Here is a 12,766-nt window from a genome sequence, read left to right as displayed (position 1 = left end):
GACTCGGAGGGAAGGCGGCGAAGGAAAGGGAGGCGGGGAGCGGTCAGCCAAGTGCTGCTCGAGCCGGGAGGGCCCTGCCCCGAAAGCAGCCGGGGGACAAGGGGCGTGAAGTGAGGCGCGCGCGTGGGGTGGGACACGGTCCCAGGACAGCCTAGGTGAGGCCCTCGGAGGGCGGGAACAGGTGCCGGTGAACCGGGCGTCCCCGCCGCCGGGAGCTGCTAGTGTCTGCAGGAGGCTGGGCAGGTTCGGGGTTGGACTTGACTCTAAGGAAAGGGGCAGGTTCGGGGTTGGACTTGGATACACGTCTGCATCCAGGAGCTCTCCTTCATCCCTTTATCTGTTACTGGGTGGCATCGCAGGAATACTTATCTAAGGCAAACCTTAAGAGACTTAAATTGTATGAGCAATAAGGAAAAATTGTATGAACTTTATGTGGGCCATAAGCTGAAAAAACGTTTTAAAAGCATGATATAACACGTTTTAATACTGCCTATATACTCGATATTAAGGAATTGCTAATTAAGTAGGTGTGATAATGTCCTGGTTACTTTTTAAAGGTGCTTATTCAGAGATAAATTCTGAAATACTTACAAATATGGCATTTCCAGGTCTGTCTCAAAATAGAGTGATGCATAGAAGAGTGTTCATTATACTATTACATATAGTAATAATACTTTTAAAATTTTCAACCACTCTTGTATTCTTGGTTAATACCTGCTTGATGTGATATAGCACTACTTTAATACACTGCCATAGTCAATGTATTAATATTTTACTTAGGACTTTTTTAAAAAATATATTTTATTGAATTTTTACAGAGAGGAGGGGAGAGGGATAGAGAGTTAGAAACATCAATGAGAAACATTGATCAGCTGCCTCCTGCACGCCCCCTACTGGGGATGTGCCCGCAACCAAGGTACATGCCCTTGACCGGAATCAAACATGGGACCCTTGAGTCCGCAGGCCGAAGCTCTATCCGCTGAGCCAAACCAGTCAGGGCAACTTAGGACTTTTTTGGTGTTCAGAATTATGGTGGAACTTCACTCCTTTGTACTGTCTTTTGTATTTACCTGAAAATATTTTACAAGTCTCAATAATTTGGGAAACACAACTTTTTTCTTCTATTCTTTAAAATAGCCTACCCCCTTACCACCACCACCACCCCCCAAAAAAAGTCTTCCTTAAAAGTTTTGGGGTGAGCCCTAGCTAGTTTGGCTCCTCGGATTCGATTCTGGTCGGGGCACATGCCTGAGTTGCAGGCCTGATCCCCAGTAGGGGGTGTGCAGAAGGCAGCCGATCAATGATTTCCTCTCATCATTGATCTCTCTCCCTTCCTCTCTGAAGTCAATAAAAATACATATTTTTTAAAAGTTTTGGGCTGAAAATCTTTAAGAGAATTTTACTTCTGATCCAATTGTTTTTACAGTAGTTAATTGATTTATGTTTTTTATTTTTTAGTCGATTTTGGACACAAGTTTTGCCAAAAATTATTCATCTTATCTGAAATTTTAAGCTTGCTTAAATTGCTCATGTTATTTTCATAGTAATTTTATTTTATTTTATTTTTTTAATATATTTTATTGATTTTTTACAGAGAGGAAGGGAGAGAGATAGAGAGTTAGAAACATCGATGAGAGAGAGAAACATCAATCAGCTGCCTCCTGCACATCTCCCACTGGGGATATGCCCGCAACCAAGGTACATGCCCTTGACCGGAATCGAACCTGGGACCTTTCAGTCCGCAGGCTGACGCTCTATCCACTGAGCCAAACCGGTTTCGGCAATTTTCATAGTCATTTTAAAAAACACTGCTTTTTAGTAATGTTTAAAAAGCACAGCTCTAATTATAACCTTTTATCTAGGCCATCTTTTTATTTTCTTGATTCATCCTGCAAGATATATATCTACATTATTCTTTTCAAAGATGATTTGGGTCATATTTTGTGATTTATCTTTTTTTTACTTTTTATGTATTGTCTAAAGTTTTACGTCTCCTTTTTCCACGCTTGCCCCCCCCCCCCCCCCATATCTTTTGATTTTGTATTATGTCTTTGCGTTTTGGTTTTCTGTTCTGTAACTTTTGCTGTCAGTTCTTAAATTTTACTTCGTTGCCATTTTCCTAATTCTTGATTTGATTGCTTATTTCTCGGTAACTGTTAGCTTTCTGAGGAATGTATATATACATGTTTAGGTCTAATATGTTAAAAGGCTCATAATAAAAGCAGGAGGCCCGTTTCTTCCAGTGGAAGCCCATGGAACATGCCTTTCCAGCCGGGCTGGTGCTCAGTGGTTGAGCACTGACCCGTGAGCCAGGAGGCCAGCTGTTAGACTCCCCGTCACTGCACGTGCCTGGTTTCCCGCTGATCCCCAGTAGGGGGCGTGGAGGAGCTGTTTCTCATTGATGTTTCTATCCTTCTCCCTCTAAAAAAAATCAATAAAAGCATATTTAAAAAATACAGTCTTTCCATTCCTTTTTCCTCAAGGCAGAAACCTGTCATACAACCCTATCACTTTTCTCTCTTCCTGAACACATATCCCTAGGAGCCTTCCTTCCTCGTACTATCTAGACCAGTGATTGTCAACCTTTTTCATCTCATAGCACACATAAACTCGTTACTAAAACTGCAGTACATCAAAACATGTACTTTTGCCAATCTGACAAAAAATAGGTATAATTTCGATTCATTCACATTGGATGACTATTGTTGTATTGGCTGTTCTCATTTTTTAATTTGACAATGGAAAGGAAAAGAGGTCAGTGCCCCTGATTAGTCAGGTATTGCATGTTTTAAAAATTCTGGCAGCACACCATTCCCTGATCTAATCAGTTATTCCTTTTTTAAAACCCTCATGCAAAGATATGTCATTTTTTAAAAATATATTTTTATTACTTTCAGAGAGGAAGGGAGAGGGAAAGAGAGATAGAAACATCAATGATGAGAGAGAAGCATTTATTGGCTGCCTCCCGCACACCCCCAACCTGGGCATGTGCTCTGAATGAGAATCAAACCTGGTTCACAGGTTGACACTCAACCACTGAGTCACGCCAGCTTGGCTGAAGACATGTTTTTATTGATTTTAGAGGGGAAGGAAAGGGGGAGGGAGAGTGAGAGGGAGAGAGAGAACATCCATTGGTTGCTTCCAGTACACACCCCAACTAGGGATCAAACACACAACTTAGGTCTATGCCCTGACCAGGAATTAAACCCGTACCCTTTTTGGTGTATGGGATGATGCTCCCACCGAGATAGGGTGATCAGTTATTCTCTAGGCATGCAGCACACTGGCATACTGGGACTTCCCTTTACCCTCATCTCATCTCTGTGTTAGATCTCCTGTTTCCTGGAATCTTTTTTCCAGGATAATAATCCTTTTATGGTCAGAAAAATGTATTTCTATAAGATACACACTAAAGTAACAGTTACATACTTTTCTGGTTTAAGGACATAGAACCTACCTGTCTATATTACAATGCCAATTCTATAATTTTGTCCATTAAAACTGAACTCTATCATATATAATAAAAGCCTAATATGCTAAGTGTCTGGTCATCCGGTCGTCCAACCAATCAAAGCATAATATGCTAATGATATGCTAAGGCTGCTCAACTGCTCGCTATGACGTGCAGTGACCACCAGGGGGCAGACACTCAGCATAGGAGCTGCCCCCTGGTGGTCAGTGCACTCCCATGGGGGAGCGCTGCTCAGCCAGAAGCCAGGCTCACAGCTGGCGAGTGCAGCAGCAGTGGCGGGAGCCTCTCCCGCCTCTGCGCTAAGGATGACCGACTGCCAGCTTAGGCCCGCTCCCCGTGGGCTCCTGGACTGCAAGAGGGTGCAGGCAGAGCTGAGGAACCCTCCCCCGAGTGCACGAATTTTGTGCACTGGGCCCCTAGTTGAAGTATAATACTGATAGAAGGCTTGCCTTTGAAGGTTATCATCTAATCTTTAAAAAGTTAGATCTGTAGCTTGGCCAGCATGGTTCAGTAGTTGAGTGTTAATCTATGAATGAACAGGTCCTGGTTTGATTCATGGTCAGGGCACATGCCCAGGTTGCAGGTTCTATTCCCAGTGGAGGGGTGTGCAGGAGGAAGGTGATCGATGATTCTCCATCATCATTGATGTTTCTGTCTCTTGCTCCCTCTCCCTTCCTCTCTAAAATCGATTATATATATATATATAGCAAAGTATGCATGACATTTAATTACACAACTATGCCTCTTTTTAAAAAAATATTTTTTTATTGGTTTCAGAGAGGAAGGTAGAGGGAGAGATAGAAACATCAATGATGAGAATCATTGCTCGGCTGCCGCCTGCACGCCCCCCACTGGGGATCAAGCCCACAACCTAGGCATGTGCCCTTGAGCAGAATCGAACCTGGGACTCTTCAGTCCCCAGGCTGACGCTCTATCCACTGAGCCTAACCAGCTAGGGCCAACTATGCCTTTTTGACTGGTTCTCTTTAGTCTTAAATTTTTGTTTTGTTTTTTTAATAATACATGCTCCTTCGACCCAAGGCTGAGTAGTAGTTTGCAGGTGAAGCCAGTATAAATAACAAACATGCCCTAGCCAGTATGGCACAGTGGACAGAACATCGGCCTGCAGACTGAAGGGCCCCAGATTCAATTCCGGTCAAGGGCATGTACCTTGGTTGCTGCTTTCCCGGTCATGGGTGAGGTGCGTGCAGGAGGCAACCAATGAATGTTTTTCTCTGTCTCTCTCTCTCCCTTCCACGCTGCATAAAAATAAATGGAAAAATATCCTCAGGTAAGGATTAACAACAACAAAAATAATGATGACAAGGGATGACTATAATGCATGTTATTACAATCCCAATAAAGATTTAAGCTGGTCAGAAATTGCTGAAAGTAGGGAGATGGGTATAATTGTTTTTTTTATCTTGCCTCCAGTGGGGCCTTGTTTCCACCTTTCTTCTTTTAACTGAACCTGCCTATTTACCTGCAGGGAAGATGCTCAGTGAAGTGCATCCCTGCCCTGATTGGATCAGAGAAACAAGAAAAGAAATATCCTGATCTCTCTACCCTGTTGTGCAGGCAGATGTTACTTTCAGACTCTCAAGATGACAGCTATTGACCTATCTCCTATGTGGGCTCTGACTGCACAGGAATCTGCCTGTTTCCATGTGAGAAATACTGAGGAGGAAAGAATGGTGGATGAATTTCCAGCCACCTACTTACAGGGGCCAGTGACATTTAAAGATGTGGCCGTGGAGTTTACACAGGAGGAATGGATAATGCTGAACTCTGCTCAGAGACATATGTACAGAAATGTGATGTTGGAAAACTACATAAATCTCACCTCAGTGGCATATCAATTATGCAGGACTTCTGTGATCTCCCAGCTGGGTCAAGAAGAGATAAGAACTATGAAAAGAAGAATTCCCAAAGCCACTTACCTAGATTGGGAGATTCTAACTAAAAACAATGAACCAACTCCTAAGCAGAATATTTTTGGGGAAAAGACACCCAATGGTAAGACGGTAAGATTCACAGTGGATGGTTGGTCTTCCACATTAAGAAAAGACTGGGAATGCCATAAGATCAGAAAACACAATATCCCAGAGGGTAATTTAAAGCAAATGATATTTATCCCCAAGAAGACAGCCTATCAAGATTCTATGACTATCATGAATTATAGGAAAACTCTAAATTTAGATCTAAACTTGTTTTTTCAAAGAGAGTTTTCACCAGTAAACAATGCCATACTTGTTACTTCAATATTGAGTGTTTATAGCATAACTCCATCCTAAACAATTATGGGGGAAATTTTGTGAGTGAGAAGCTCTGTGAAAGTCATGAATATGCTAGAGCACTGTGGTATCTTCCAAGAACTCAAACAGCACAAGAAGAGTATACATGCTCCAAACATGGAATACACTTCAAACCTAAGATGCCTCCTATACATAACAATTTCAAATGGCAGAAAATTCCTATGAATGTAATAAAAATAAAACTTGTCACCATTCATTCCTTCAGCAACAGGAGCAGTCTCCTATTGGAGAGAAACATTATGAATGTAATCAGTATGGAAAAGCCTTCAAAAAGATTTCTAATTTTATTTTGCACAAGAGAAGTCACATGGGCAAGAAGCAATATGAATGTAAAGAATGTGGGAAAGTCTTCAATGATTCCTCAATCCTAAGGAGACATGTAAGAACTCACACTGGTGAGAAGCCCTATGAATGTCATCAATGTGGGAAAGCTTTTAGTCAAAAAACATCTCTTAAGGCTCATTTGCGAACTCACACCAGAGAGAAACCCTCTGAGTGTAGTCATTGTGGGAAGTCTTTTGGAACAAGTTCTTACCTTGTAATGCACAAGAGAATACACACTGGGGAGAAACTCTATGAATGCAGCGACTGTGGAAAAGCCTTCAACACAAGCTCTCACCTTAAAGTTCACACGAAAATACACACTGGAGAAGATCTTTATGAATGCAAGGACAGTGGAAAAGGTTTTAGTGGTCTCTCATCCCTTAGAATGCATATGAGAACTCACACTGGAGAGAAACCCTAAGAGTGTAAGGCATGTAGGAAAACTTTCAGTGTTTCCTCTTCCCTTAGGAGACATGTGAGAACTCACTGGAGAGAAACCCTATCAATGTATTCAATGTGGACAGGCCTTCAGTCAGAGTTCTTCACTTATTATACATAAACGAATTCATACTGGAAGATAATCCCTGTGTTTTGAATGTGAAATTGCCTTTTTTATTGTCTGAAGATGAATTGCAAGCTCATTATTTCAATCTTTGTTCTCTAATATAAGCATTTAAGGCTATATATAGTCCTATAAATACTCCTTTAGCTATATAACACATATTGGTCTATGTTATTTTGTTTTAATTCTAAGTGTTATACATTTATTATGACTTTTTGATTCATGGCTATTTAGAATTATGTATTTGTAATATGTGCGGTAAGGTTTTCACTTACCTTCTTATTGATTTCTAAGTTAACTGCATTATGTTTAGAATATCTGGACAGCCCTAAAACTCAGCAAATGTCCCATGGGAGAGAATCGCCTGTGCATCTGAGGCTCCTCACTTTCCTAATCTGCCAACCTCAACCTCAAGTGACCCCTAAAACTTTTGTTTTGTTTTTTTTAATATATGTTATTGATTTTTTACAGAGAGGAAGGGAGAGGGATAGAGAGTTAGAAACATCGATGAGAGAGAAACATCGATCAGCTGCCTCCTGCACACCTCCTACTGGGTATGTGCCCGCAACCAAGGTACATGCCCTTGACTGGAATTGAACCCGGGACCCTTCAGTCCACAGGCCGACGCTCTATCCATGGAGCCAAACTGGTTAGGGCACCCCTAAAACTTTTGTGATTTCTTTTTCCCCCAAGCTCACATTCAAAATCAGGAAATGCTTTCAAGGGCAAAATAGCATGTGATTATCAGGTTACCTCAGCAGGGTTTTCCTTCTGGAATATGGTTCATCTAGTCCTCTGCTTCCACAGCTCGGTGATGCCTTTGAAAATGATTTTTTATATTTATCTGCTTTACCTAGTTGCTTTCTCAATACTGCATCCCAACTTGAAGCAGACTTTTTGAATATATTATAAATAACAGTTAAACTCAATCTCATAATAACAACATTGCATTCGGTTGAGGGGGTAATAGTGATCAGCTGTAACCATATTTGACACACACAAGACATGGCTGCTGCATCCAGGAGTGTGCCAATGTTGAAAGTCATTCTGCTGTCCACTTAGTTTGATTGTATCCAAGATAATTACTCAAAAGGTAAGCTCTAATTCAGACAAGGTTTCACACAGAAACTGTTATGCAAGGAGTCATAATCGAGGACAGGTACCCTGTGTTGTGTGAATGATGACTGAATGTGCTCTTCTATGGGGGATAGACATGTTCACTGGGAGAGTGATGGTGTAATAGTGTGTGGATAATTGAATGAGCATGACAACAGATTAAGAAAATCCTGTAACTGTCCAGCGGTATAATAGCTGCAGTCTGGAGTCTGTTTCACATGACTTTCTCACACCTTGACTATGCAAACTTAAGATAACTGTATGTCTGAAATACAAACGTCTTACACTACATAGATCAAAATGGTCTAACTGGGTATTTACCTCTTCACATGTATTGACACAGTCACACTATATATCACCACCATTTCTCCATTGTAACGGTACAATACAAATTTGAACTGAAATATTATAGTATACAAGTAATTTGAAGCACAACATCATATACTTTTCTACTGCTGGTGCTTTTATATCTCAATGTGTCTGGCCACTGTTATTAAATTTCATCTTGAAAAAAAACAAGCTAATTTTATTATCTTCTACCTCTGGAAAGCACCACAGCTTATAACAAACGTGTTAAATATGAAAAAAATGTAACAGTTTTGTGCTACTGTTATTAAATTTCATCTTGAAAAAAAACAAGCTAATTTTATTATCTTCTACCTCTGGAAAGCACCACAGCTTATAACAAACGTGTTAAATATGAAAAAAATGTAACAGATTTATGTGCTAAAATCGAGTGAAAGAAAGCAACTATGAACCTTGACAGCACCTTCTTGCAATGACAAATAAAGCACACTGACATCCACAGTCTATTTTCTTTTTTCAGTGGCAAGAGTGTTTTGACATCTCTTTCACTGTATAATATAGGAATTATCTGTATTTTAGTTTAAGTAAAAATCATAGTCCTTATTTTCTGAAATATCTTACCACAAATTAAGGAAAGGAATTTTTGAAAGTTATGTTGTTTAGAATGGTGTTGCATGAAGGAAAGAGAAAGTTATTATTTTTGATAATATGACTCAGGTAATATATCTGTGAGCTGAACTACCTGTAAAGGCACTTCCTGCCTGATTGCCCTTCACTTACCTGATCTTAGGCCTCTTGTCACTTTGTCTCCATCACTCTTTCCCTTGCTCCAGTAAGGAGGTCACATTTGGTTTAGAAAGAGAAAGTCCTGCTTACAAGAGAGAAAATAGATACTTCAAAATATTATAGTTGCACTCAGCTCCAGACCCAATCTCTTAGTTAAGGGAGGAAAAGCTATTACAAGAACAAGAGCAGGAGGAAAATGCATCCACTTCCCTATTCTACCCATTTTTAATCATCTCAAGAACATGGAGCAGGAGTTCAGCCAGGCAATTTGGAGCCCAGCCCCTAATATTTCCTATGGAAATAGTAAAGATACCTAAATTCAGATTCTGAATTTGAGGGAATGCTAACCTCCTCAGGAAAGTTTCCCGTAGTTCTCCAACACTACATTCCCATATAAATTATTTTGGATGGGATCTAGTCAGCCCCACTCCTCCTGAGAAGTCTGTGGCCACATTACTCAATGTTTTAAACCTCTGAAATGATAAATACATTCTTGTTCACCAGAACACCCCCCACCCCCTAACCTCACATGGTGCTGGGGAAAGTGACAATGCTGGCCACACTATAGGAAAGGGAGGGTTTGTACAATAGAATTATTCTGGTCAAGTTTGAGGCGTTAGGTCATTCTAGACAAGTAATTGCTCAGCAACAGCTATGTGTTCTGTTGTCACCCTGAATGGGAAAGAAAAATGCTAGCCTCTCGTTTTGTGAACGATTTACATACATGAAACAACAAATGAGGCACTTATTCAAGTACTAAACTGCACATTACACACACTAGATGTGAGGAAAGTTCTTACAAGAGGCAGTCAGTTGCTTTAAAGATAGGACATTAAAAAATGGGCAAGGTGTACATAGAAAGTGAATATAATATGATTTATTTTCACAAGTATGGACTTACAAAATAAATGTTCTCACTATAAATGCAACAAACGAGGAAAACTACCTTGGCATTTTCCTGTGATATAACTTACATTTATTTCTGACTAAGACATGTCTAGTCAGATTCAAGGATAAACATGAGTTAGCATAACCTTAAATCCAAACACTATCTCAGTTAAAATCATAAGACACCTAAAAATGTTTCTACTATTGTGTATGTTTCCACAAAAACACATTCCTCTTGCTGATGTCAATATTGTGAGAGTTGCATTTTCAGAATCATATATGATATGGGGGGGAAACTCAGCAAATATCAGATTAACTATAAATCAAAAGATTTATTTATAGCTCTTTTGAATATGCTTTTTTTTTTAAAAAAAAAAAAAAAGCAAAACAAAGATTCCCTCGGTAATTTAAAAAAATTTCCCACACTATTATTTCCTCCAGGACTTCCCAGAACTCCAAGATTTTCCTCTACCCATTATAATGGTGCCCCCAGTATAAGTCTATACATTTTAAATTTTGCATAAAGTCAACCTATAATCTATCCATTTATAGGGTTGATTTTTCTCCTTAAAAGAATATTTTAAAATTTAATAAAGATTGTATGGTACATGAAGGCATTCCCAAACCCCTGCTTGTATGTATGACTCCTGCATTATGAATTTTGTGATGTCCAGGAAAAAGCGCACCCTCACCCATGCATTCTGTCGTGCTGAAACTGACAAATGCAGGACGAGAGCTAATCTCTGACTAAAAGCTTTCTCACTTGCATTGGACTTGTATCTATCCCTTTCCTGGCAGGAATTTATAAATGTAGAGTAAGGAAATCCTAGCAGAGGCAGAGTCTTCTCCATATTGAGTGACTGCACTCTCTAACATTACAAAAAATAAAAATAAAAATAAGGACGCTTTAATGGCTTTCCCACATATTCCTGGATTTTTTCTCCAGGCATGGATCACATGTCTTCATATTTCAACACATTCACATAAGGCTCTGAAATCAAAGTAAGGCATTAGCTGATATATTTTTAAGTGCAAACATCCTTAGGTTTTCTCACCAGTAGGAATTCCCTGGCGTTCAGTAAGGATTGAGTGGTAACTAAATGAATTTTCATATTCACAGGGATTCTCTAGACTGTGTGTTCTCTGATGTTTGGCAAGGTTTGAGCTCCAGCTGAAGGATTTGTTGCACACCTTACACACATAGGGCCTCTCCCCAGTATGCGTTATCTGATGTAGAATGAGGGAAAAACTCCGACTAAAGGTTTTGTCACATCCAGTACAGGCATAGGGTTTTTCTCCAGTATGAATTTTCATATGTTGTATGAGGGATGCATGCCAAGTGAAAACTTTGCCACATTCATCACATTCATAGAGCTTCTCTCCAGCGTGAATTCTCTGATGTTTAATAAGGAAGGAGTGGCAACGGAAGGCTTTCCTACATTCAGTACACTCGTAGGGGGTTTTGGTAGTATGAATGCTCTGATGTCGGGTAAGGTGTGAAGAACGGCGAAACGCCTTCCCACATTCAATGCACTCATAAGGTTTCTCTCCAGTATGTGTAATCTGATGACGAATGAGTTCTGAACCACTGCTAAAGGCCTTCCCACATTTCCTACATAAATACTGTTTCTTTCCTATGTGAATTCGCTGATGTCGAGTGAGGTTTGAGGCACGGCTAAAGGCCTTTCCACATTCAGTACATTCATAGGGTTTCTCCCCAGTATGTGTTCTCTGGTGTTCAATGAGGAATGAAAGGTAACTGAATGTTTTACTACAGTCCTTACACTCGTGGGGTCTCTTTCCAGTATGGATCATCTGATGTTTGACGAGGTTGGAGATCTGACTGAAGGGTTTGCCACATTCCTGACACACATATGGTTTCTCGCCTGTGTGCGTCCTCTGATGTAGCACCAGGGAAAAGCGCCGACTGAAAGCTTTTCCACATTCACGGCACCCATAGGGCCTCTCCACGGCACTGACACTACGCTGAGTCAGGGCTTCTTGACGAGAGACTGTCACTTGCCTGATACATCCCTGATTTCTTTGTAGCATCTCAGTAACATCCTCGTATTTCCAGCCTCCTTTAGAACTGGAATGTTCAGGGCCTTGGCTCCGATGATTTTCCTTTATCAAATACTGGGGAAAGTCCTCTTCATATATGACATTTTTTGGAGAAAACTTTCTGATCTCGCCATTTGACTCTGAAACTGAAAAAAACAAAGCAATGTTTCTTAGTTTCGGTATTGAGTAAAATAAAAGCCATTTGTCCTTTTTTAATGAGAATTAAAATGGAAAAAACTTATTACATCATTGCTTTCATATTTGTCATAAGTAACTTTGAAATCTAAGCATTCTGCCCAGAAATTCAGAAGACATCAAAGAGAGGAGAGGTTTAGGTGAATAGGGAGAAAGATTAAATGTAAGTGAAGGAAAAATACAAGTATGAAGAAGGTAAGTAATTGGGAAGGATGAGTTGTTAGTCTTCCTCAATTCCAGTTACTTGCTGCCAGAATGATGTGAGAACAAAAATGTTATAATGCTAATAAAACTAAAAGTGCTCCTCAAATCCCACCAACACATCAGACTGTTCCCCTAGTGCCTTTGGAACATCTCACAGCAACTTATTCTAAATAAATAAAGGATTTCTCTGAAAACCATCTTCTATGATGCTCACTCTAACTCTTCTTCCCAACTGATATCTGAAGCTTAACTTTGGGATAACAGTCTTTCTATCAGATGGTTTTGATACACAAACTTAAGCCCCGATTTTCTCAAGGCTAATTTTTGTTTTGTTAATCCTCACCAGGGGATATTTTTTCCAATGACTTTAGAGAGTGAAAGGGAAGGAGAGGGAGGAAAGAGAGGATCGAGGGAGGCGGGGGGGAAGGGAGCGAGAGAAACAAACATCAATGTGAGAGAGACACATTCATTAGTTGCCTACCGCATGTGTCCCAACTGGGGACCGGGATCAAACCTGCAACCCAGATATGTGCTCTT

General features: G+C 40.1%; 3 protein-coding genes across 4 annotated transcripts in view; 1 reads left to right on the top strand and 2 right to left on the bottom strand.

Moving 5' to 3' along the window:
- Positions 1–9,190, bottom strand: part of ZNF10 (zinc finger protein 10) — a 21,295-nt gene extending 12,105 nt beyond the window's left edge. Inside the window, exon 1 of the mRNA XM_014545371.1 lies at positions 8,876–9,190. The gene's annotated coding sequence lies outside the window, so the exon portion shown is untranslated. The remainder of the gene's footprint in view (positions 1–8,875) is intronic.
- On the top strand, positions 5,781–7,120 carry ZNF891 (zinc finger protein 891). Its single transcript, XM_014545373.1, is given in 2 exon segments — positions 5,781–6,597; positions 6,599–7,120. Coding segments are annotated over 2 exon segments (759 nt in total). The 5' UTR covers positions 5,781–5,932; the 3' UTR covers positions 6,693–7,120.
- Positions 9,191–10,141: 951 nt separating the features above from the next.
- LOC102263638 (zinc finger protein 26) overlaps positions 10,142–12,766 on the bottom strand; it is a 36,795-nt gene continuing 34,170 nt past the window's right edge. For both annotated transcript variants that reach the window (XM_014545369.1, XM_005873264.2), the window contains exon 4: positions 10,142–11,976. In XM_014545369.1, coding sequence (XP_014400855.1) covers positions 10,811–11,976 — 1,166 coding nt within the window. In that variant the 3' untranslated portion in view covers positions 10,142–10,810. The remainder of the gene's footprint in view (positions 11,977–12,766) is intronic.

This window comes from Myotis brandtii, unplaced genomic scaffold (assembly GCF_000412655.1).
Source record: "Myotis brandtii unplaced genomic scaffold, ASM41265v1 scaffold403, whole genome shotgun sequence".
Lineage (NCBI taxonomy): Eukaryota > Metazoa > Chordata > Mammalia > Chiroptera > Vespertilionidae > Myotis > Myotis brandtii.
Note: the sequence above shows the minus strand (reverse complement) of the source record. Positions and strands in the feature narration are given on the sequence as shown.